This window comes from Sardina pilchardus, chromosome 2, assembly GCF_963854185.1.
Source record: "Sardina pilchardus chromosome 2, fSarPil1.1, whole genome shotgun sequence".
NCBI classification, from domain to species: domain Eukaryota; kingdom Metazoa; phylum Chordata; class Actinopteri; order Clupeiformes; family Clupeidae; genus Sardina; species Sardina pilchardus.
This window is the reverse complement of record NC_084995.1, coordinates 24,760,054-24,784,105: the sequence shown is the minus strand read 5'-3', so window position 1 is coordinate 24,784,105 and position 24,052 is coordinate 24,760,054. Positions and strand designations below refer to the sequence as shown.

The 24,052-nt window shown below is 46.0% G+C and overlaps 2 protein-coding genes across 2 annotated transcripts in view; both read left to right on the top strand.

Moving 5' to 3' along the window:
- Positions 1 to 344: 344 nt before the first annotated feature.
- gprin3b (GPRIN family member 3b) lies at positions 345 to 7,250 on the top strand. Its single transcript, XM_062523142.1, has 2 exons — positions 345 to 565; positions 3,962 to 7,250. The coding sequence occupies exon 2, from the start codon at positions 4,044 to 4,046 to the stop codon at positions 6,510 to 6,512; it is 2,469 nt and encodes an 822-aa protein (XP_062379126.1). The 5' UTR covers positions 345 to 565; positions 3,962 to 4,043; the 3' UTR covers positions 6,513 to 7,250.
- A 6,501-nt stretch (positions 7,251 to 13,751) lies between these two features.
- The window catches only part of zgc:154142 (uncharacterized protein LOC555481 homolog), a 31,062-nt gene continuing 20,761 nt past the window's right edge, over positions 13,752 to 24,052 (top strand). The window contains exons 1-8 of the mRNA XM_062551672.1: positions 13,752 to 13,881; positions 16,336 to 16,478; positions 17,147 to 17,240; positions 18,866 to 19,006; positions 19,667 to 19,764; positions 20,942 to 21,068; positions 21,391 to 21,543; positions 22,498 to 22,719. Coding sequence (XP_062407656.1) covers positions 13,752 to 13,881; positions 16,336 to 16,478; positions 17,147 to 17,240; positions 18,866 to 19,006; positions 19,667 to 19,764; positions 20,942 to 21,068; positions 21,391 to 21,543; positions 22,498 to 22,719 — 1,108 coding nt within the window. The remainder of the gene's footprint in view (positions 13,882 to 16,335; positions 16,479 to 17,146; positions 17,241 to 18,865; positions 19,007 to 19,666; positions 19,765 to 20,941; positions 21,069 to 21,390; positions 21,544 to 22,497; positions 22,720 to 24,052) is intronic.

The window sequence follows — 24,052 nt, the reverse complement described above, 5'->3', positions numbered from 1 at the left end:
CGACAGCAGCAAAACACACATTTAGTTTAAAACTGTACATGGAATGCTTTTCTGATTGAAATAAATGGTCCCCGCATATTTTATGTGAACCCCTCACGCCAGTACTCTGCTCTATATGGTACTAGATGGATAAATGGCAATGCGGTGCTTGGACCCGAGAGACCGAGCGAGCGCAGAGGTGAGAGAACGATTGCCAGCAGCATACTATTGCTTTTTCGAAGCGAAGACCGAGTTTGATATGATCACATTGGACAACTGAGAATCCCACAGGCTATATTCGACTCGACCCAATCATGGAAAGGTACCTGGATGAAAAGTCTCGCAGAGTACCTTCAGGGGAAAAAAATAACGGTTCGTGTTTGACCTAATTATTAGGCTATATATCCCCTCTGATAAGGCACAAATTCTGGTTTGCTCTGAAGGCGTGGTTTTGTATCCCTGACGTTAGCCTGAATTTCTTTCATTGATATTCAGTCGAGTGCCCTGGTGGAGAGATGTGCGCGTAAATAGCGCAGTAGACTAATCAAAACGAAAATGATATGAAACGGAGACAAAGACGCACCAGGTAAGCTATTTTCTGTCTTAACGCGTACAAGTCGAATGCATCTTAAATGTGGGTTAGGTGTGGAATTCGTCCGCAAGGTCAAATACGGTGCCTTAGATGACAGGTCCTGGAATTCAATCGTGAAGTAAGATGGGTTGATCTGTGCAATACATGGGTCTAAGTTATGGATTTGGTATAATTTGTTTTAGCAGCCTCAATGGCACTATGTTGCATTGTGTGTTTTAGCCACATGAAAAGATGTATGTGACTACATAAACTATTAGGCTACTGTAATGTATACACGGGAGTAAATTAGCAAAGTAACCTTCGAATTCACGTTACCATACCATTTCAATGTGTCTTGCCATTTAGTTTTCCATAAGTGGAATATTAAAATATTTAATCATATTGTTGAATTCCTTGATATCTGTAGAGTTTAGTCGTTTTGAAATGTAGTTCACAAATGTAGTTCTATTTCATTTGGTGCAATTCCTGTGATAATATTGCATAGGGCATTTCCCTCTCACTATTAATGCTGTCTTACACCCTGAATGACGTGTGTTGAAGACACAGACTTCGCGCACAAATGATCAGTTAATCACCATGCCAATTGGTAATAATGGTTCGCCTAGGATGTGCATTTGATTTCAATCAATAAAGGAACTGATGAGGGTGTTGTGACTGTGGGCTCCATTGCACCAATTGGCTGGCACGAGAGGTCAGACACTCCTTCTGATAGACATATAGTTGTTGTGATAATGACCCTCGCTATTAGGCTACTTGCACATGCAAAACACATAGTCGACGGAAATGACCTAGTTGAATTTTTAGAACTGACATTGATGTAGACGTGAATAAAACTCTATGCCTAATAATACATCACGAAAATCGAAATGCACTGAATGGATAGCCTACAGTCAGACTGTTTACATTTGATATTTTAGTCTATATTTTTGTGAGCTGATTATATCCGAAGCAATGCATGAGTAAATGAGATTCCTGGTCCAGGCAACGCAGGCTACAGTATATGGCGTAGGGTATTCCTCATATGCTGCATGGTATCTCTGCATATAGGTTCTGTGCTCACTTACTGTATGCCTCCCTACAGACATCAGCTTACTCAACAGTCAAGGTGACTGCTCGCAGTCCAATCACCTCTCTCTTTAAAATGAATGAACCGATATTCAGCTGCAGCATGCTGGTTTCAATCACTGAGTGGCCCACATAGATAATGTTTGGGTTACCCCAGACACTCACCCTCTTCCTCTGATCTTCTCTCTCACTGTAAGAAGAGCTCTCTGAAGTGGGATGGAGGGCAGTTGTGTGACAGACAGTAGCAGGTATACTGATTCATGTGGATGATTCATAAGTGTATTGATGGCTTCCTCCCTGAGGAGAGAATTCAGATGATGTGCAGTCAGCCTAAGGTTGCCCCCCCTCTTCACGCAGTTGGCCCTTTCCTGTAAGATCACACACATTCTCATTAGTGGCAGTCTAAAGCGAGACGATTGGTGTATGCGCTCGGAGGAAAATGTGCTTATGTTAGTGTGCACAGTATGTGAGTGACTCTCCCCCCCCCCCCCCATGTTATTCTGCGAGTGTAATGGGTGATTAGGTAGAGAGCTGAGTAGGCCTATATGTGAGTGTGTGTGTGTCAATGAGTATGCACAATTGCACATGTGCAGCATGGATGTGAGATTTCGGTAGGCTACACTATATCAGCTGAAATGGGTACATACAACAGGATGTGAGTCAGATCATTTTAACAGATATGAAACGCCCAGTAACTTCAAAGACTTCAGCATGTTGTATTGTCAATGCTGTTAGCTGTTAGAACCGCCATAAAGACAGAAGTGGCTATAAAAGGTCTTTGGTTACAATCCCTTTCACCAAGAAGTTGTGATTTCCTTTGTTAGAGAAATCCTCACAATTGATGTGATTAAAAAAGGTTGCCTTTTTGCATCAGTTTTGTTAGGACAAGCCAGTAAAGCCACTGACGTTTACACATGTAATCTGTTTACAGCTCAAATGCGTTCGAACCTTAAAAAGTAACTCTCTGATGAAGTCCTCCAAATCATGCCAGAGGCCTGATTTGAATATCAGAGGATAATGATAAGGCTACACAAATGTATCGATTGATTAACATACTGTAAGTAACTTAAATTGAAGAGAGGGAGGGAGGGAAGAGAGAAAGAGAGAGAGAGAGAGAGAGAGAGATCTGTACACATTTATGTGCAAACCCTATTTGCAGAGACAGTCGATGATTGTTGAAACATTGTCATGGCATGGGTAGAGAAAAAAGGGAATTCCCGCTGTGTCCACTCTTCAAAATGCTTCATGTGAGGTTAAGGTTCAGGTTTATGTTTTAAAATACATTTTATTCTTCAATGTTAGTATTTGGTCTGCCATTTATTTCCCACAATGTAGAATTATTGAGTGTAATATACAATGTTTGAGGACTCATGCAGCCAAAGATGTAAGGACTGCACACAACTGCACAGATGTGCTGTCATTTTATTTTCCTAATGATTGCTGTGACTTACAGGGTTGCTGGGGAAACTGCTCTTAAATCAGGAAGTAACCCCTTCTCATCAGTGTTAAAATAGCTGCTTGTGGCAATGGTGATTTGAACTGTGTCAGTTTCAGGGATGTGAGAGGGAGAAACAATAGCAAGCAAACATAGCAGATCAATAAAACCATACAGTAGGAATATGATATTGAATTTAATTGTATAGAATGGAAGAGCAAAATAATATATTATAGTTAGACAAAGAACAATGAAGATTTCACTTCTGCTATCACCACAGGAGTATGTCTACGTGTATGTGTATGTGTACGTGTACGTGTATGTGTGTGTGCGTGTGTGTGTGTGTGTGAGAGAGAGAGTGTGTGTGTGAAACAGAGGGAGAGAGAGTGAGAGTTATGCCCTGTCTGTTCAGTTTGTTTTCTACTCTTTGAGTTGGAGTCATTTTGGAGCCGCCTCTTCATGTTTCACTCTCATTCACCTGTCTGGTCATGACCATTCAAGTTGAGTTTGAAAAATGACCTTAAATGTGCCTGTGACTGCTCTTCCTTGTAGCTGCATTTCTTTGTCTGTCCTTTTTCTCATCATCTTGAAGTCTAAATGGCTGCGTTTGCAGCAGAATTGAAATACCCATCCTGTCCTACATTTATTATGATGTTACACATAAACATTTCAGATGTGGTTGAAGTAGAAAACTGCATCTGTCTGACTGTACTGCAGATTCAAGAGTTCTCAAATACATTTACGATTTACACATAATGTAGAACATGATATGCGTAATTGTTTCATTACATAATATGCACATATTTTGTATTTATTATAAATGAATTGTTTTTTTAATGAAATCCCCTCTACAAGATCAAAGCTAAAACTGTTATCTTTCTTCTTTGTAGGAACCATTTGGGGCTCATTGGTGAAACTCCTCCAGTTTGGATATTTTTCTATCTGTGATTAACTTTAAAAAGATTGTCAAAAATGGACACAAAAAGGACCGTCACTGTCCAAATGGTTCCTCAGCTTGCCCCCGTGGACGCTTTAGGAAATAAAGAGTCCAACGCTAACTGGGACCCACAGCTTAATCTCAACTTATCACACGCCTGCCCTGTTCCAACCCAGGAGCCCAAAGCCACTCCGGCTACAGAGCTGCTGACGACCCCCAACAAATCCACCACTCCACACACCCAAACCTTGAGCGAGGCGCCCGGTGCAAGGCCTGTCAGTCCCATGCTGTCCACCAACAGTGTGCAGGGCAAGCCCGGTGGGCTGCCGAGGGACGAGAAGCAGACGGGCGCGGGCACCGGCGAGCTCAGCAGTCCGGAGGGCTCCGTGGATCGTAACGCCAACATCAGGGTGCCCGCCGCCTCCCCGCTGCCCTCCCCTGCTCCGCCCTCGTTAGCGCCCGCCGTCACGGCCGATTGCGGCAGCCCTGGACTGTCATCCGCAGTCACGTCGCTTACATCATCAAAGGGTGACAAGCAGACAAACGATTGCCAAGACAAAGCGTCGGCGCCCAGGGAGGGGGAAGGAGAAAACGCCGCAGCCCCGGAGCAGAACCACAGATCACGCGCCTCCGGAGCGTCGCCCAGCACGGCTGCCAAACAGGCGGCTCTGCATCAGAACCCAGCGCCCACAGGTGAACTAGAGAACTCTCTGGCCAGTGAGAGCAAACATCCCCAACAGGACAAGACAGACAATACAGTCTCCAGCACAAAGCCCCCTCTGTCACAGTCATTGCCCTCGAAGGACTGCAGTGGTGTTACAGTGTCATCAGTGCCAACAACTATAACCATTAACATCAACACTGGACACTCAACTCCACCCCAGCCAGACACTAAGACAGAGGCCCCGGAGACCACACAGACCCCCAACAGCCCCCGATCACAAACAGACCCAGTAAAGGCTGATCAACTGCAGCCGGACCACAGGAAAGAGACGGCAGGCTCTACCAACGCTGCAACAGCTGACAAGACTGCAGAGGCATCCCTGACAACAGAGAGCAGTCCGGTAGTGACACAGACGGAGTCAACAGCGCAGGCCAGCTCCCTAAAGCCCTGTGCTGCCCCCTCGCCTGCTCTCTCAGCTGAGAACACCACCGCTCCTCCTCACAGCCCGACACAGAGTCAGACACAGAGTCACGCAGAGGTGACCGACGAGGCCCTCCAGACGCAGGGAGGCGGCGCGTCGGATGACCAGAGGTCCAGCCACAGCAAACTGTACTGCGAGGCCTCCACGATGACCGCCACGCCGGACGCCAGCCCCGCCCCGGCCAAGCAGCGGCAGGACGTGGAGGTGCAGGCGGTGGCTAACGTCCGTAACCAGTGCGTGTCCACCAGCCCCAGCCTCTTCCCTCAGGCCCTCCCTCACAAGATGGCCGCCAGCCCCCAGGCAGAGGAGGCCGAGAGCCTGACCATGGTGTACCAGGTGGAGGGGACGGGCAAACACACGCTGCTCTCCACTCAGACTCACACGGCCTCGGCCACGGCGCCGGCTCCAATCTCCTCCACCCAAGCTCCACAGTCAGGGGCGGCCCACACAGACGCTGCCCAGCAGCAAGAGGCCAGTCTGGGGGCCAAACACAAGGAGCCGGGGCCCTCGTCATGCAGTGCCCAGAAGGCACTCCCGCCCCTGCAGCCTGTTTACCAGATCAGCATAGAGCCGTGTGGCCAGAGCACCCCTCAGGCCAGCTGCGGTCCCCCTGGCCACGCAACAGAGGCGGCCACCACCGCAGCAGCGCCCAGCAAGGGCCTCGCGGACCAGAAGGGCCCAGGCACGGAGAAAGCGGCCCCGGCACATTGTGCCACGCCTGCGGTGGAGCCGGTGCCGGTGCCGGTGCCGGTGCCGGTGCCAGTGCAGTCCGCCAAGCCTCCCGCCGACAAACCACAGTCGGAGTCACGACCGCCGTCCACCAGCGCAGCCAAGACAGAGGGCAAGCAGTGTACTACTGCTGCTGTAGCCGTCGCCGCGCCCGCCTCAAGCTCCGCCGCTGCTGTAGCCGTCGCCGCGCCCGCGCCCGCGTCAAGCTCCGCTGCTGCCAAGGAGAAACGGAAAAGCGGCGGGGCCGTCGCCACGGCCACCACCGCAAAGAGCTCAGCCGAGCCCAAACTGGAGCCGGACCGGGAGGTCGAAGACGAGGACTACGCCAAACTGATGAAATCGGTGCACGACGTCTTGTGGGACGATCAGGGCATGACGTGGGAGGTGTACGGCGCCTCGGTGGACCCCGAGTCCCTGGGCTACGCCATCCAGAGCCACCTGCAGTGCAAGATCAAGGAGCACGAGAAGAAGATCGTCACGCAGACCAGCATCCGCAAGTCCATCTCCGCCGAGTCCCCCGCCATCAAGAAGAGCAAGCGGAGGCACACCAACGTCTTCAGGTCCATGTTCCAGAACGTTCGCCGGCCCAACTGCTGCGCGCGTCCCCCCCCGTCCGCCGTGCTGGACTGAGGTGGACGAGGCGGTCGTCTGGGTGACCGCAGACAGCTGTGATAACCGCGGACACCTTGACCAATCCCATTGTTCCGCCTGTGACTGCCTCAGCTGAACGCATGATGAGGTTTTCTCCTCCTTACTTCCTGAGAGAGTGGTTGAGTTGGAGGTCACCATTGCAAAGGCAGAGACAGGGAAAAAGTGAAGAGTTTATCACACGAGAAGAACAACCAGTTATCAAATCAATTGATATAAATCTTATTTTTAGATATAGATAAGATGTTATACGTATTTAGAATGAAAATGGCAATAATAAGTCATATTAATAACAATAATAACTAGTAAAATGCATGTGTATTAGTTCTAATGACAGACTTAGTACCTCATACCGAAAGGGGTCAATAATATGCATTGCACTGATCTAAAGGCATAAATGTGTTGCTGTTTGCATATCTTTTTACAAAACAATAACACCTTGACCTCCTTGACTTGGTGGAGTTGGTGCATTTGGTATCTGTTTGTTTAATGTACCTGAGGGTGTATTGAGCTCTCTTGTTTATAACAGATTGATAAGTTGGTTTAGATTTTTTTTAAACTTAACGCATTTCTTTTGGATGATTTATTACATTGTCTTGATAAGGAAACTTTAGCCTGTTGTGCTTGTTGCGATATTTGTTGTAAACTGGGCTTCTGTGCATTTAGGTGCTGTTCAATTGTCTCTGCTCTACTGGGTTTATATTAAAATGTTCAACTAAATGCAGAAAGCACCATTGCTTCCTTTTCACCATATCACAATATGGCTGTTTAGCTCAGCTCATGTCAAAAGATTTAAATCTCAACTTTGCTGTTACTGTAGATAAAGTTCAACAGATATACTCTTAAATCTCAACTTTGCTGTTAGATAAAGTTCAACAAATATACTCTTATGAGTTTTTGCTTATGAGAGTGTATATATGTTGAACTTTGTCTAACAGCAAAATTGAGATTTAAATTTGCTTCAAATGTTTTTGTCTGACCCAGTTGCTTAAGGGAGAACTTCTCTGTTGTCGCTTCTGATACTCCGCAGCGGAGCTGATTTCCGTCGACTTTGTGGTTATTCTGACGATGTGTCAGTTCCTGTGCGTGTCACTCAGCGGGCACAAACACACTATCAGTTGCCAGCGCTGTGCTTGTGGATCTTGACTGAGTGTGTTAGTGAGTGTTATGGGTGTGCAATTGTAAGTGTCTTTAGATCACTGTGTGGTTGTGAGTGTGTGTGTGTGTGTGTGTGTGTGTGTGTGTGTGTGTGTGTGTGTGTGTGTGTGTGTGTGTGTGTGTGTGTGTGTGTGTGTGTGTGTGTGTGTGTGTGTGTGTGTGTGTGTGAGTGTGTGTGTGTGTGTGTGTGTGTGTGGGTGTCATGATCAGTCTAGTTTCTAAGTGTGGCACACAGAGTTCATGCTAAAATCACAGCTGGTGGGTCTCCATTTCGAGTTGTATTTGTTAGGTGTTGACCTCAGAATAGATGTATTGGATTTGGCAGTCTCTTTCTCTCTCTCTCTCTTTCTCTCTCTCTCTCTCTCTCTCTCTCTCCCTTTCTCTCTCTCATTTTCTTGCTCAACTCTCTCTTCCTCTCACTCTCTCTGCCCCTCCCCAACACTTCATTTCACCACAATTCCGCCTCTGTCTCTGTCTCTCTCCCCATTTGTGCTGTATCTCGAATCATGTGCTTTCAATGTTTAATGCTCTGCTCATTCTCCACAGTGCCTCGTTCAAAGTCCCAGATTAAGTCTTCTCTCCAAGTGGTGTTAGATCTAGAGCAGGGGGAGCATGACATCCACTCAGCCCCGGCAACACATCTCAGCCCACACTCTCACCTGCCGTTTCCACTGGTGACCTCTGTGACAGAGGTCAGTTCTAGAGTGTGCACACACAGACGCAGGATGACCTGGCGTGATTCTGGCCCGGGTCTGGCACTGGCACGGGTCCAGTGGACCAGGGCTGGGTGTGGCCCAGAGCCTGCTGCATCCTGGGTGGTGTGTACACATCAAGGGTGAGAAATGATTTAAGCATTTAGTTTTGTTTTCTTCTGCAACCGCTGAATTTTTTTTATCGGTAAAACCTTGCATCCACACGAGGCTGAAATGTTAGGACTAGGAGGCTTATCTTTTTTGTAACCGGGTTCAAAAGTGGGTTTTTTTGAAGCCGGTGAATTTTGCTGGTTAAGGTCACGTTCACACAAAACCGCTATGCTGCTGTCACACCTTTAATGATACCGGTAAAAAAAGAGAACTTGCGTTCACACACAGAGGTGAAAGCAGCTAAAAGTGCTGTAGTGCATATGCCTGGCCAGTCGATGACGCCATGATACTGCAGGGCATAGATATAGGGTGCAGAGGCTTACTCATTTGCGTAGGAGACAAAACATTACAAACACAGTGGCGTGAAATAAGGAGACTACAGACAATTCAGTTTTCAACTGGTAAACTAATAAAGTGTGCTATAGAGCAAGTTTATCTAAGTCAGGATATTATAATTGATAGTACAGGGGACTTCCACCTCCACTTCGAAATGTTTTATTATATTTCTGAAAGCCCTTAAAAGATACCTTCTGTAGTGTATCAGATACATGGTGTGTGTGTGTGTGTGTGTGTGTGTGTATGTGTGTGGAGCTGCAATATCTTGAGTTTGCTGAAATATGGTAGTTTCTGCCTTTTGATTGCATATCCTGGGATTTTATAGATTGCAGCAGAGAGAACGAGAGAGGGAGAGAGAGAGAGAGATGTTTTCAGTGTCTGATGCTGTAATTGCTTCCTCACAGAGGACCCAGGAAGGAAACTGATGACAGTGGAGACCCAGAGGGCGGCTCTTGTTATGAAGGATTGCTTCACTTGCAGATGAAGCACAAGGGTGTCAGTGAGAGCAATAAACAGGCTGCCAGATCACCTGCTTAAAAGTGCTCCAGTTTTAGTATGGTCTGAGGCTCTACTCATGCCCACATACAGTAATGTCTGCCCTCGCTGGGAAATTTCAGGATATGGCCCTGGAACATAACAACCATATCTTTTCATTTATTTCTTGGCTAACGCCACAACAACCCTCAACAGAAATATCCCAAAGCGGTTATTTCACAGATTTGTTAGAAGGAAACTAAAGTTCAGATCAGAGCTTGTTACAATTCACAGCACTCCTGCAGATGCCTGTCGATTGTCCGTGTTTGATACGGACTGGAACAGGATCTCCCATTTCCATCTGAAATGGGCTTCTCCCTTTGAAGCAGGCTGTAGCATTGCCGAGCTGATGTGTTGACCTAGTTAGCCTGATAAACATGCGCCTCCTTCCTTTGCCTCATGGGAATGCCTGAGGACAACATGCAGCTGGATAGTGACTTCTTGTAACTGCGAGGGATACCACCAATGGTTAGTAGGCCTTAAGATGTGTGTACAGTAGGTACCCTGGAAATCCAGACTTCTCACGAGAACACAATTTGAATTGTGCCTGCAAGATACTCTGGCCACGAGCAATGATACAAGTTACGTTTACCCCAACCATCGTGGGTAACAATCAAATCGGGATCGAGATTTTCAAATGCACACTTGGTGCCTCCCCTCGAGTTGGGCCATTACATTATTTGTGGCCAGACCCTTCATCTGATAGATTCCAGGGTCTGGTTTACAACCAGGCTAGTATGTAGGCCTAACGATGACAGATTGTCATCTTCTCTCAACAACGTCCCTCTCAGGCCCTTACACCTATGGAATGACAGTGAAGGTTCAGACTGATGTGATACCTGTTGATCTCTAACGAGACACGCCACATCTGAATAGTTCTCAGTTAATCCCAACCACGTTGATCAATTGTGAAGCTGAAGCATTTGTGAGGTCATGCCATTGAAAATTCAGTTGGTTGCTGCTGAAGAATTCAATAAAGTATCTATCTATCTATCTATCTATCTAAGAGGCAGATCCCTCATTGTGGACATGGCTCTGGCCGTGTCATTACCTCAGGCATGTCCCTCCACAGGCAGGCCAGTGATGACCCAGACAGCTTTCACTGGGCTCCCCCTGCTGTTGCCAACACTGCAAGATCAGATGTTGCACTCATTTGCACATGACACCACAGAGCTCACACATGCACACAGTCAGATGCATAAAGACCGTGCTCATTATCACACCATTTTTCCCACTTCATGTTGTCTCATGCTCACTCTTGCACACAGACAAAGATGCACACATATGTGCACACAAATTCTCTCTCTTTCTCTCTCTCTCTCTCTCTCTCTCTCTCTCTCTCTCTCACACACACACACACACACACACACACACACACCAGTGATGGCAGTGGTCCCTGTGGAGTTTCTAACCTACATTTGTTTATGGTATGCTGAAGCATATGCACGAGTGTGTGATGCAGTGATAAGACTCTACATTTCTTTTTAACGATGCTCTCGAAATCAGATGTTATACTAATTTGCACGACACAGAGCTCACACATACACACAGTCAGATACATAATTACTGTATTCATTGTCTCATATTCACTCTTCCACACAGACAACCTTCTGCACATGAACACACACACTCTCTCTCTCTCTTTCTCTCTCTCTCTCTCTCTCTCTCTCTCTCTCTCACACACACACACACACATACACACACACGCATAGGGGTAAAGTCACTGCGAAGGTCACCTTCCCCTGACTTCATTAGAGACTGCTTTATTATGGTTGACGGATGCAGCCATAAATCACCTGTGCCCTATCCCTGGAGGGGGTTAGTAGCAAACACACACACACACACACACACACACACACACACACACACACACACACACACACGTACACACGTACACACACACACACACACACACACACACACACACACACACACACACATTCAAACATGCTTGTGCCGCAAAAGGTTATAGGTTAACAAGCTGAAATTGGCACGGTTGGTGGTTGGAGAGCACACACCTTAATTGGCTGACAAATCAGACATACTCCAATTGTGGAATCAATATGTGGCTGATCGAACTGTGATAGTCCTATGGGACAAGTACTTGCATATTAATAAGCAGCACTGGAGCTGTGCTGAAATAGTTGCATGGGTTTTGAGAAAATATTACAGTAATAACACAACATCAGAAGATCCTCACTAACCTGTAAAGGTTCTGGTCAACTGAACATACTCCATCCATCTCCATAAGGAACATACTCCATCTCCATACTCTATCACCAGAAAAGAGAATTGAAGTCACGAGAGCTGCCTGGTGCTAATGAACTGAAATTCAGGTCTCACAAAGCACTATGTGAAGATATGTGATGTATTTTTCTGCCACAATAACTCCCATGATAAGAAGTCTCCATTTCACCATTTGATCATTTCCATTGCTGGAGAGGGAAGTAGAGAGAGATCATGCATCTGTAGTAGAGCCAGGGAGCTATTTGAAATGAATAGAAACCACACAGAGGAACTATTTCACAGTCTGAAAGGGTTCTATGAATACATTATCTTCTTATAGTGCAGGGCTACCGCTCCTTGTCCAAGTCAGAAGATATTTCAGAAGACATCTTATTAAACTAGTTAACAAATTACCTTTGTGTTATGGCTTAGGAAACTGCTCCACTGTGCTCAGGTCTTGTGGAGTTGTTGTTGACTTTGTAATTAATATGAATCATCAAGGATGTAAGAGCATTATCCAGTTCCAAGGAGAATGAGCAGACCATTTGAAGGCCTTCACTGTCTCCTCTCAGCCCTATGGGACAAGTACTTGCATATTAATAAGCAGCACTGGATCTGTGCTGAAATAGTTGCATGGGTTTTGACAGTTTGTGCACTGTGGCCCCGTGGGATTCAGCAGGTCAGTTGGACTTTAGCTGAATTAGGTGTATATTGTTACAGTACAGTGGCACAACACTTCAACAGTTCATCTCTTCAGCGCTTCAAATCGTCTCTCGGATCATGCTGAGACACAGAGATCTTCACTGCCCCTATCTTACGCAATTAGATTCAGGATACAGTATGTGGCCTCCCATTTTGGAAAGAGGCACAGGCACCCTGAGACCAAAGCCTGGTATCAGACATCAACTGCGCTGTGCCGTATACTGCCACTCTCACAGCTGCTTAATATCCAAAAAGAGTCCTTAAAGTTACAGCAAATAAAGTGCGTTACTCAGACGTTCCGAGCATGCATGTGTGCTGCTGTTGCGGCTGTCAGAGAGACTGAAGACCGTACTCTGTAACTATCAGAATGATTTGCAAGTTATTAATTAAACCTAGAGGCTCCTGAGTGAGCTGCTGCACATGAAGCAATTAGAGATGGGGATCTTACTGTTCCGTGGTGTGGTCAAGGCCTCTCCGCGGCTCGTAATCTTTTGATATAATCCTGTCACTGGCCGATAATGCATGGGTCCAAGTGTTTATGAGAGGCAGTAAATAGCACCGCCTGATAACTGTTAATATCAAAATGAGATGGAGACAGGCTGAGTGGAGTGGCAGGTGGAGCGGCAGGTCCTCTCACCATCCCTCTCTCTCTCACCATCTCTCTCCCCCTCTCTCTCTCCTCCTCTTTCTCTCTCTCTCTCTCTCCCCCTCTCTCTCCTTCTTTGCACAGCGCTGCCAGCAGCAGGGTGACTGCAGCCCTGCTTGTGAAGGGGTAGCTAGATAGCCATCCCACACAATGGCGCACATAGATTCCAGATTCCAAGGGTGCGCCTGGGAAAAACACTTTCATTCACAAAGCTCAGAAGCAACCCAACAGGAGACGTTTTTGAGCATAGCTTTGGCTTTCAGTTTCTTCTTCCTGCAGTTTTTACAGTATACGGAAAGGTTTCATTATTCCCAAATACTCCAGCAACTCTATATTGCTGTTGTCATCTTTGGAGAGTAATGTATTTTGCCTTTGACAAATGATAAAAAAAAGTTAAACATTGAAAGGGAGCATTTGGAAGTAAATTAAGTCAGCTAAATATTCTGACATGTGTTGCCATTGAAAGTACCCAATCATAATAAACAACAATGTATATTATAAAAACGGAAAACAATGACTGTGTTTATGATAAACCTTCACATGCACACTGCCTCCCTCACATATATCACCACACTTCCTGGTCAAGGACAGAGATGTTCACAGCATAAACTGCCCGGCCCTGTGAGAGTCTGAGGTGTGAGAGTCTGAGGTCCAGCCTTTCTCAAAGGTCGTCTCAAACGGAGCACTATAAATGTGAGCTCTCCGCGCCGTGAGGCAACAACCGGTGGACCAGGCCATCACAGCAGCAGCAACAACATGGGCAACAAGCGCGGCTGCAGTGCCCTGGAGAAGGGCCTGATTCTGCTGTTCCTGGGGGTCACGGGGGTCTGCATCGGCCTGGTGGTGGTCTACGTCCTGGAGGTGAACAGCACCGATGAGAACGGAGGTGAGTCTGAGACATACGACAGGACAGGTGAAGGACAGTGTAGTGTTTGCTGAGATGTGCATTTTCGTCATTCTTTTGTGAGCTTAAATATGTTAGCATCTGATTTGAGACATTTCCAGTTTTAAGAAAGCATGTAGATTATTCTTAGTAGATAAGAAATGAGATCATGTCACATATGCTTTACTAAGGTTTGAGAACACTTTTACATGCATTACCTGTGTTGTTGTTTAAAACAAATATGTGTGTGTGTGTGTGTGTGTGTGTATATATATACTGTACAAGCATGTATGCAGTCCAGGCAGATTAGAGAACAAGGAACTTTATTACTGTAATATCTATGTGGATGATCTTATCCATTATCTCCACTTAATGGCAGGCAATGAGATGTTTCTCAAGGGCTTATCACTGCTTCTTGTTGGTTCAGCGATGTTCAAATTGTTGTTTTGAACAAGATTTATGATTTCTCTAAGTAAGTGCCAATCTTAAGACACGTGCGTGCTATGCAAAAATAGGACTGTGTATACTCAAAAAGAAAGAAAAGACCATCATGGGTTGATGAAAAAGATTTTACATAGATGCTCCCGACACAGTTGTTTTGCAAAGCACAGCAGGTACACACGAAGACCCTTCCTCCCCTAATACAACAGAGAAATGATTTATGAACCCTTATGACTAGATCAATGGACTCAGACATGATATTTAAAGGTGCAAAATTTAATTCTCGCTGTTCACAACCAAAATGTGCATGAAAGCAGTGCATTTCTGATATAATGACTAAAAGACAACTCTTGAAAATTAAAATTAAAATAATGACATTTCCCATTATATTTTTCAAAGTCTCATTATGGTTAGATATGGTATGGTTTCATTTTATCCATGTGCTTCATTTGAGTTCTTGTATGCCTCCCTCTATCCCAAAAGACCTCTGTCTGCAGTATGACCAGAGCATAATTACCATTAAACAGTTACAACTAAAACTACGTCAGTGCTTTAAGTCAGTGTCTGCATTTTAAAATCCTCCTCCAAATCACCCTGCCACATTGTAGTTTTCATGACACGTGTCTGAGAGGGCTCTGCAGCCATTGTGCTCGGGCTCTGATGTCCAAGGGGCTAACACATGCTACCTTTAGACTGAAGGCCATCCCAGTTCACGTGAGTTGACGCTGAGCTGCAGCGACGGGCCCCAGCCTCGGGGTGAGCGCGCCACAGACGGAGACAGCTGCGAGTGGAACAGCACCGCAGACTGCCATGGACTGGCCTGGCCGCTGCTGTCCTCCCTCTCCCGCTGAAGAGCTCTTTAGGGGAACGCTAGACGATGATGTCCCAATCCACGAGACAGGCACTCTGAGCCTGCCACTCGACTAGAGAGTAAAGAGCACTGGCAGAATGGAAAGGGGCCTCTCAGAGAGGTTCAACTCCCATCTGATTATCAAACGGTGTACGTACGCGACTTTGATTATGCGGCAATAAAAAGACAACCGATAATCAGTCTGCCCGTACTTTGGCTGGCCATTTTATGTTGTGTCAGGAGCAGACGCAGCTGACTCTGTAATCACACTGTGCCAGTATGCTGTGCAGCCCTATAAGCCTCATGTGGAGAATGAATGGCATCTGCTTCAATTATATGGCACTTTTAGAAAAGAGCTTTGTGATGTGTTTTTTGAAGATGGTGTTTCATATGACAGCTTATTGAACAGCAAACTTATTTTCTTTGCCACCCTCAGCTCCAAAATATGCCCATTCAACAAGCTCCAGCTACAGTATGAGTCATGCCCTTGCGCTCAGAAACCCAGGATTTCCATACTATACCCTATGCTGCCCTTGGCGTGGCTTCGCAAAAAGTCACATCATATTTTACAGTAATGTAGCTGTCATTAATCTTTTGCGCTCTGTGGTCAGTTGGAGGACGTCTGTCTAACAGAGCTCATCATGTGTCAGACACTCAGACTACTGATCTACTGATAGGCTTCATGGATAAGTCAACTTCTAGATGTGCTCTCTAAAACAACATTTTTTTGAACAATTATTTTATTAAGCTTAGGATACTTTCTTAGAAGGCTGATCATAGCTTGAATTAGATTAGTTTTCACTGTAAAACATGCTACAAATGCATAACTTGATGTATAACAAGCAACTGCTTTATGCTGCCTAAGCAGTTTACAACCACTGATCCCTCCAGCACTGACAACCTGCAAATTTAATTAGACTTCCTTATTAGGGTTGTGTATACTGCAATTCATTCACAATGTAAATAGGCTAAAAGATGTTCAATGGCTCCTTTATGCTGCGCTTGATTGGACGACATCTGCATTTGAGAGCCGCCACATTGCTGCTTGGAGTATGTTTCAGCTTCCCCTCCAAGCCTTCAAAGAGTCCGCTGAGAGGAACTATATAGCTATGCCTGAATCAATGGTTGCCAAGGCATTGGCTGATCGCGCGTGTTTTTTCACACAGGTGTGGTGGATGTAGTCGATTCAGGATGCGGCGGCCCTCAGCATCTGATGGCGTCGCCGGGAGAATTCACCAGTGGGAATTTCCCCAGTAACTACGACAACGGGAAGAGCTGCAGCTGGAAGATTACCGTGGAAGCTAATAAGGTAAAAAGGTTGCCATCGTGACCTCCTGACCTTTGAGGGGTGATGCATATAAAGAGATCTCCACAGCACAGGCTTTACATTCCTGTGCATATTCATCTTCATCATGACTTTTTAAATATATCTTTTTATTTTTGATATACAAAATGTTTTTGTTTTTTCTGAAAAACAGCTGGGAGGTATTAATTGAGGGAGGTATTATTAAACAATGTTGAAGAACATGCACAAATGTAATCATTAACATGATGTCACTCCAAATCACAAAAAATAAGGCTAAAAGGGACACATATGTGGTTGCTCACTCACTTTACTGGAAGGGGCAGGATATGTGTGTAGACTAGTGCCATTGGCATTACAAACTCACTCAATACGTTTCTATGAAGGATTCTCTGGGCGCCGTGTCTCAGTAGCTTGTTGTAGCACACAATGCATCTGAGTAATCACAGATGCTGTCCCAGAAAAAGGTCTGCAAACATGAGCACAGTAGTAGCCTACTGTACATACAAGACTAGAGAAATGTTTGTCTATTCCATCTCTGCAATCATTTCTTTCTCAGTGAGTGGCCAAAAAGGTTGGATTTACTTGTCTGCTGAAAGGCAGACAGCCATGGCATGAGCTTACATTGCAGCGCAGCAGGGAAGGGACAAATCTCTCTGCCTCTGTGTCTCCAGGTGATCCATCTGTGGTTCGAAGACTTCTTCATAGAGGACACGGCTACATGCTCTGGAGATTTTGTCACCTTAAAGGACGACCTGGGAATCATTGGTGTGTATGTCGCCAAAGCTTTTAATGCTGGTGATTTACTGTCCTCCTCGGTAAAAGCATGCAGGCATGTCAGACCTTACAGCAGCCTAAACGTCTGGAGAGGAGAGAGAGAGAGAGAGAGAGAGAGAGAGAGAGAGAGAGAGAGAGAGAGAGAGAGACTCTCCAAACCACAGTCAGCCTGGCCAGAAATGAATGTGACACAATGAAATATGCTCAAGGACTAGACCAATCAGTTATCGGAAACACTGCATTTTAATCAGCACCACATATCAGTATCTTTTGTTCTATCAGTGTTATTTGCAATCTCTACATCAAGGCCGATCATTCATGTTTAGAATTCTGAACCAAGATAACCAAAAGCACATATATAGGAACCAAGCAAAAGCCTTTTGCCTGTTAGCTAATTAGCTTGCTAGCTTTTGCCAAAATGACCTGTCCACGTTATCAGATTTTACTTAAGCAAGAGTGTAAACCCATTGTTGACTTGACCTTGGTTGACACTATCTAGTTCATATTAGCAGTTCCTCAGAATCACACACAGATAGAGGCAGGAGAGGTTTCTGCTCTCCACTGCTTCTTCCTAAGTTGTTCAGACAAAGATGGCTTGTTACATGAACAGTTATATCACACAGTGAGGACTGATTAGGAGTCACATGGGTGATCCAAAAAGGTTTTAGGTTTTACTCTAAATCACACTCTATTTAACCTGGTTCACTATACTGTACAACCTGTTCGGGACAAAAGACCTTTCGTTAAGCTAAGAGGCACGCATGCACACACCGTCATCATCACCACTAAAACCTTAACCAAGGAGATCTCTCTAGCCGCCTGCCTCCTTTGAATCAGAGAAAGCGAGAGCTGAAGTGTTTGATGTCACAGCCAGATCACCCCCTCTGGAGAGAGACAAATCAGTTGCCTTGCTATCCTCTCTTGACCAGATGTCTTGTTCTACATTAGGACACCCCCTTTTAGATGGCCACAAAAGAGACTCTCTGAGTCTGCCGTTTACAGCCTTGCAGCCCCCTTCAAAGCTGCAGTCTGGAGCGTAGTCTTTAGATTACTATATTTCTGTACTACTCCAAGGTTGCAGATGGTCAATTATATACTAATGAAAACATTTTAGAGAGCAGTTTTGAATTGTTTCAATAATAAATTGCTCTAAATCAAAGACATGGAGGCTTTAAGGTTCCAAGGTTCCCCTTGATAAGGCTCATCACTCAGGAGAGGAAGAACTGAATTCTGCTCGCTGCTTACAGATGCAAAACCACATCTCAGTGGAGAGGCCTTGAGACTCAGACAACGCATCAATTCTGTAGCGCTGCAAATGTACTACTGAGAGCAATTTTGTAGTGATCATCGTCGAGCTCTGGTATCTAAATTCAGACCTGCGCACGCTGTTGTTGGAGTGCCCTGCTGAGTGTGCAGCTGGCTGGGATCTCCGTGTGAGACCCACCTTATTGGTCCCAGTAGAAATGCAGCCTCAGCAGCCACAGCAGATGACTCCAATCAGCCGATGGGAATAAAAATCGCACAAATTAACTGTTGCGTGTGTGTGTGTGTGTGTGTGTGTGTGTGTGTGTGTGTGTGTGTGTGTGTGTGTGTGTGTGTGCTTGGGTGCATTTTAGGAAAGTTCTGCGGACACGTCAAGCCCAAACCCATCGTGACTCTGAGTAACACTCTGTGGGTGTACTTTGACACGAACGAAGTCCGCCCAGACAAAGGATTCCGAGCCATGTACCGAGCAGTAGCTGCAGATGCTGTTACAGGTAAAGGGCTTTCAGCTAACGGGCTCCTGTAGCACAATGCAGGTGTGTTCCTTGCAGGGGAAGGTCTCAGGTAAATAAATAATTGAGGGACGAATGTTGCACCTGGTGCCAGTCCCTGAAATAGTTCCCCTTTCCCCTGAATGAGAGTAATCTTGCTCTGCTGTGAGAATGAATTGAGGAGGCAGTTATGTCTCCCTCAATAGTGGTGACCTAGAAAGATGGGCTTTTCATCTGAGGATGTGTGAGGGATGGGGGGAGGAGTGAGGGAGAGTGAAAGAGAGAGAGAAGTACTGAGGGAGGAGAGAGATGGGGAGAGGAGGGGTTTGCTACATCCTCTGGGTGTCCAAACAGCTCACTCGCTCGCTTTCTTTCACCCTCTATCCCTCTTTCTGACTCTGCTCCAACCCACCACCCTTTCTCTCTCTCTCTCTCTACTCTATATTTGGTCTCAATTCTCTCTTCCTTTTTCCCTCAAACCCCCTCTATCCCCACCCCCAACCCCCCCCCCCCCCCTCTCTCTCTCTCTCTCTCTCTCTCTCTCTCTCTCTCTCTCTCTCTCTCTCTCTCTCTCCATTGCTCTGTATTCCCATGTTTCTCCTTCCTTCACTCATCCTCCTCTGCTGCCCCATGTTTTGTTCCCCTTTCCTCTCTGGCTTCCAGAAATAGTAGGAGCTGGTGGCCTTCTCCAAGGTAACCAGGGGGAGCTATCTAGCCCCGGGTTCCCTGCTCAGCAGTATGAGAATGGAGCACTCTACCAGGTAATCCTCCACCCATGCGCACAGCGTCTTAGGTGTTTCCAAGCAATGCCTCAGATCGAAATGAGCTGTTCATAACTCATTTTTTGAATTTTAAAATTCTGATCCGAGTGAGGTCTTCAAGGCCACCACTCTCTCTCGCTCTCAGGTGTTTCACATCATCACAGCATGCTATGATCTGTCATCCATGCGACACCAAGCCCCTCACAGAGCAAGACTGTCTCTCCCGTAGGCTTAGTTATTCAAGGGCATCCATCTGCGGTCGGATTGAATTGCATCTGCTCCGCTGATTGATTATTGGTTTAAATAGAAGCGTCAATTTATTGCTCTCTGAGGGCCGGTGTAAGGTCCAGTTTTTGCCCACTGGGCTGGATGATTGAGGCGCACCCTACTGCTGCCTGGCTTCCAGGCGTCCGTCTGTTTGGCTGCCGTCGCCTCGCTCCCGGCCAGACAAAGCCGCCGCTAATTCAGGCAACAAAAGGCTGCGAGCGATGTTGATTTTACAACTGATTACCGTCAACACATGGGCCATGGTTAGGAAGGTGAAAAAACAGTGAGAGATGGCTGTAGAAGAGCAAGCGGTAGTGAGAGAAGCAGACACTCCAGTGGACAGCATGACCTTAGACTCACATTAGCTGACCACCTCAATCAGAGTTCTCAGTTTTAGGACATCTTATCATTGCCATGGGAAAGCACATGAGAAAGACCATTTGTGAAACATACCACAGTATGAAAAATGTATCACAGTATAATGTGGTTTGCATAAATAATCGCATAAATAATTGCATAAAAGGTTGGTGTATTATAATTATTTTGTTTAGGTTATTTTGTTTAAGAGTAGAACAGAATTCAGATGTATGATCAAAGGTTGAATTTCTAGTTTCATCAGCAGAAAATGGTACTATTATAGATCATGATGAATATCTTATGCTTTGCTATCACTGATTATGGATTGCTGTAAAAAAAAAACAAAAAAAAAAACAAGCTGAACTTTCGGGTGAAAGTTTGTTTATGACCGTACGATGTGATGTGCTGTTGGACTTTTGACTTGTGCCATGGATTATGGTGGAGAGAGTTATTGCGCAGTCTGAGTTGTGTAGTGCTGTGCTGTGCTGTGCTGTGCTGTGCAGCATGATTATGTGATTGATATGAATGCTGATGCCTCTCCCTCTGCCTGCAGTGGAAGATCGAGGTGCCTGAGGGAGAGAGGGTCAGGCTGACCTTCTCCTCCTTCCAACTGGTGGCCGAGTCCTGCCTGGACTACGTAGATGTGTATGATGGACACTCTCCGACCGGAGACAGACTTGGTGAGCAAGGATCATAGATATGAACTGTTGCCTTATTGTTACTACTATATGATACATTTTTTTCTTTTTCAGTAACACAGCTGTCAAGATAGACAGCAGTAGCACCCAGCATTACAGTAATTTAGATAGATAGATACTTTATTGATCCCCAAGGGGAAATTCTATTTAATACACTCTTGATGGTCCTTCAGGGACCTAAAAATATTACCTTACCAGACATTTACCTTTTCTAGGCCTACATGTAAATGAGCATTGTGGTAGCTCACCTGCCTGTCTGTCTGCAGTGATGATGAGTCAGTGCCTCTCTGCCTCCTCTCTCCAGCTCGCTTCTGCGGTGCCTCCGACCTCACGCCAGTGGTCTCCAGTAGCAACACCATGGTGGTCCGCTTCAAGACCGACGCCACTCTGTCAGCAGGTGGATTCCAGGCCGTGTACTCGCTGGCGAGCGAGCCGCCCGTAGATCCCAATCCTTTAGGTGAGTACCCAGCCTGATCCCAATCCTTTAGTACCCAGCCTGATCCCAATCCTTTAGGTGAGTACCCAGCCTGATCCCAATCCTTTAGTACCCAGCCTGCCTTGCTGTCCGATTGCCCCGGTGCAGTCATGCTGTAAGCACTCTCAGTGGGTACCATTAGATTACAGCTCACTGCTTGGCGCGGGTATGTTGGGCAAGGAGGAAAAGAGGAGAGAGGTGGGTTGTTTAGCGCTTATTGATTATTGGGCTCCCACTGTGGCTTTCACAGCTGGTAAAATATGTACACTCTCAGCGCTGCATTGACCTGAGAATACTGTGGGCTTGTTTTCTGAGATTCTTTATTCTGCAGTGATCATCGACTGAAAGAAAAAGCTCGTCAATAATAGCCCAGCAAACATGGCCCCTTCCGGCATGCTGCAAGTGTACACAGTAGATCAAAACCATCCTCACCCCGACTCCCGGCCAGGCCCTGCCCAGTATTACTCCCTTTAAAGGCAACAAGCACTGATGACACAGAATCACATCGATGTATTATGTTTGCCGTACCTAACCTCGCCAAGGGTGTTGTTGATTTTGCTGGTAAAACAGAATACTGCAAGTTCAAACTCGATCTGAAAATGCCTCCCAACTAGAGTGATGTAAGTTCTGGGCATTCTGAGCATTCGGAAAGTTCTCTGAGCCTCCCTCTCCATTCCAAACCCAACTTCACCCCAAACTCATGGCGTGTGTGTGGGCTGTGGCAAAAAGGAAGAGGCCGCACTCAGGGGCTGGAATGCATACACAAACTGTATTTCAAAAAAAATAAATAAATAATTAAAAATATATATTATTTATAGGCACTGACAAACAAAAAAGTAAAGACAAACGTTTCGGGCCTAGCCCATCCTCTGTGTGTCTCAATTTTGAACAAATTGTGTGGGCTAACAGCTCCTGCTCCTGCTGCTCTCTCCCCAGAGTCCGGCTGTGGGGACGTGGGCACTCTGAGTGGCAGTAAAGGCGTGATCCAGTCCAAGGGTTTCCCTGAGCCGTACCCGGCCGGCCTGCACTGCCAGTGGAACATCACGGTGGCGGACGACATGATGGTCAAGCTCCAAATCACTGACCTGGCCATTTCTGGGGAGGCAGGACAGTGCAAAGTGGACCAGCTTCTCATCACTGATGATCAGCAGTCATTCGGTAAGCAGAACAAAGCAGCGCCACCTATCTGTCAGGAGGTTTATTTGTGAAGTTTGTTTCTGCTGCTGTCAGAAATTATGACTATACTCTCACTAAATCCATGCCGCTGGATTTGTGGGGAGCCTGTAACACATTACAATCAGTTTGATTTAAGATAAGAAAGTAAAATAAGTTAGTAGCCATGTCTTTCATTTCAGGTTGATTTTCGCCACCCCATATCTCTTGTCTGTTCTCTAAGATAATATACATTCTGAAGTTGTTTTCCTGATAAAATCCCCACATGGCCTTAAAAACACATGCAAAGCCAAATCCTTCTTTTCGCAATGGACACTGCCATTATCAGTGTCATCATACTCATCAGCATTATCAGTGGACTCTCCCATTCGCTATCACAGAGAGGTAACGCTGTTTTATTAGCACCCTGTCACGAGAGGCCCCTGTGATGGCGCACAATAAATGACCCTGGTGTATTATCCCCTCTCTGAATCGCTGAGACCTGCTGATAGCTTTATCTACACGTGTTGCTCAAGGACGGCGCTCAACACTGCACAATACAGCACTGGCTATATGTAGCACAGCTGTTGGAGAGAGGCAAGGCAGACACTAGCAACTGACTGATTTGTTTATGAAATGTTTTGGTAGGGGTCAGGTTACTGTAACAGCTACAGACAGAAAGGGGGAGATATTATCGCATATTTATTTTATAGGAATGATAGATATGGCAAGAAAAGAAGAAGACGAAAAGTTTATCCCAAACCATAAAGGCAGGAGGGCATTTTAATAACATTACAGTGTCCTTTTTTGTCCTTTGTTTGCTTTATACAATGCTGGCCCTCCCTGTCAGGTATATGTGTGTGTGTGTGTGTGTGTGTGTGTGTGTGTGTGTGTGTGTGTGTGTGTGTGTGTGTGTGTGTGTGTGTGTGTGTGTGTGCGTGCGTGCGTGCATGCACGCATGTGTGTGTGAGAGAGGGAGAGAGAGAGAGAGAAAGAATATGTGTGTGTGTGTGTGTGTGTGTGTGTGTGTCTGGGTGCCCCTCTCTGTCAGGTTTGTGGCTTTCTTCTGCCAAGGGCCATAGACCCCGGCAGGATTATCTGACAGTCCACACCCCCAAGCACGGTACGTGTGGGCTTGGGACTGTTGGCGTGTGTGTTTGGTGTGTGTGTGTGTGTGTGTGGACCGAGGGTGGGTCTGAAAGAGCACAGTGCATTCAGCAGACAACGCACAATTAAAATGCAGAGTAATAATGCCTGTGTTGAATATCAATGTAAGATCCCTGACTAAAAACTAAGACCAAAGTGAGACCAACAAGTCTGCTGCTGTGAAATGGTGTAT

Coding starts and splice junctions, on each gene's coding strand:
- gprin3b (XM_062523142.1), top strand. CDS start 4,044: ATGGACACAAAAAGGACCGTCACTGTCCAAATGGTTCCTCAGCTTGCC.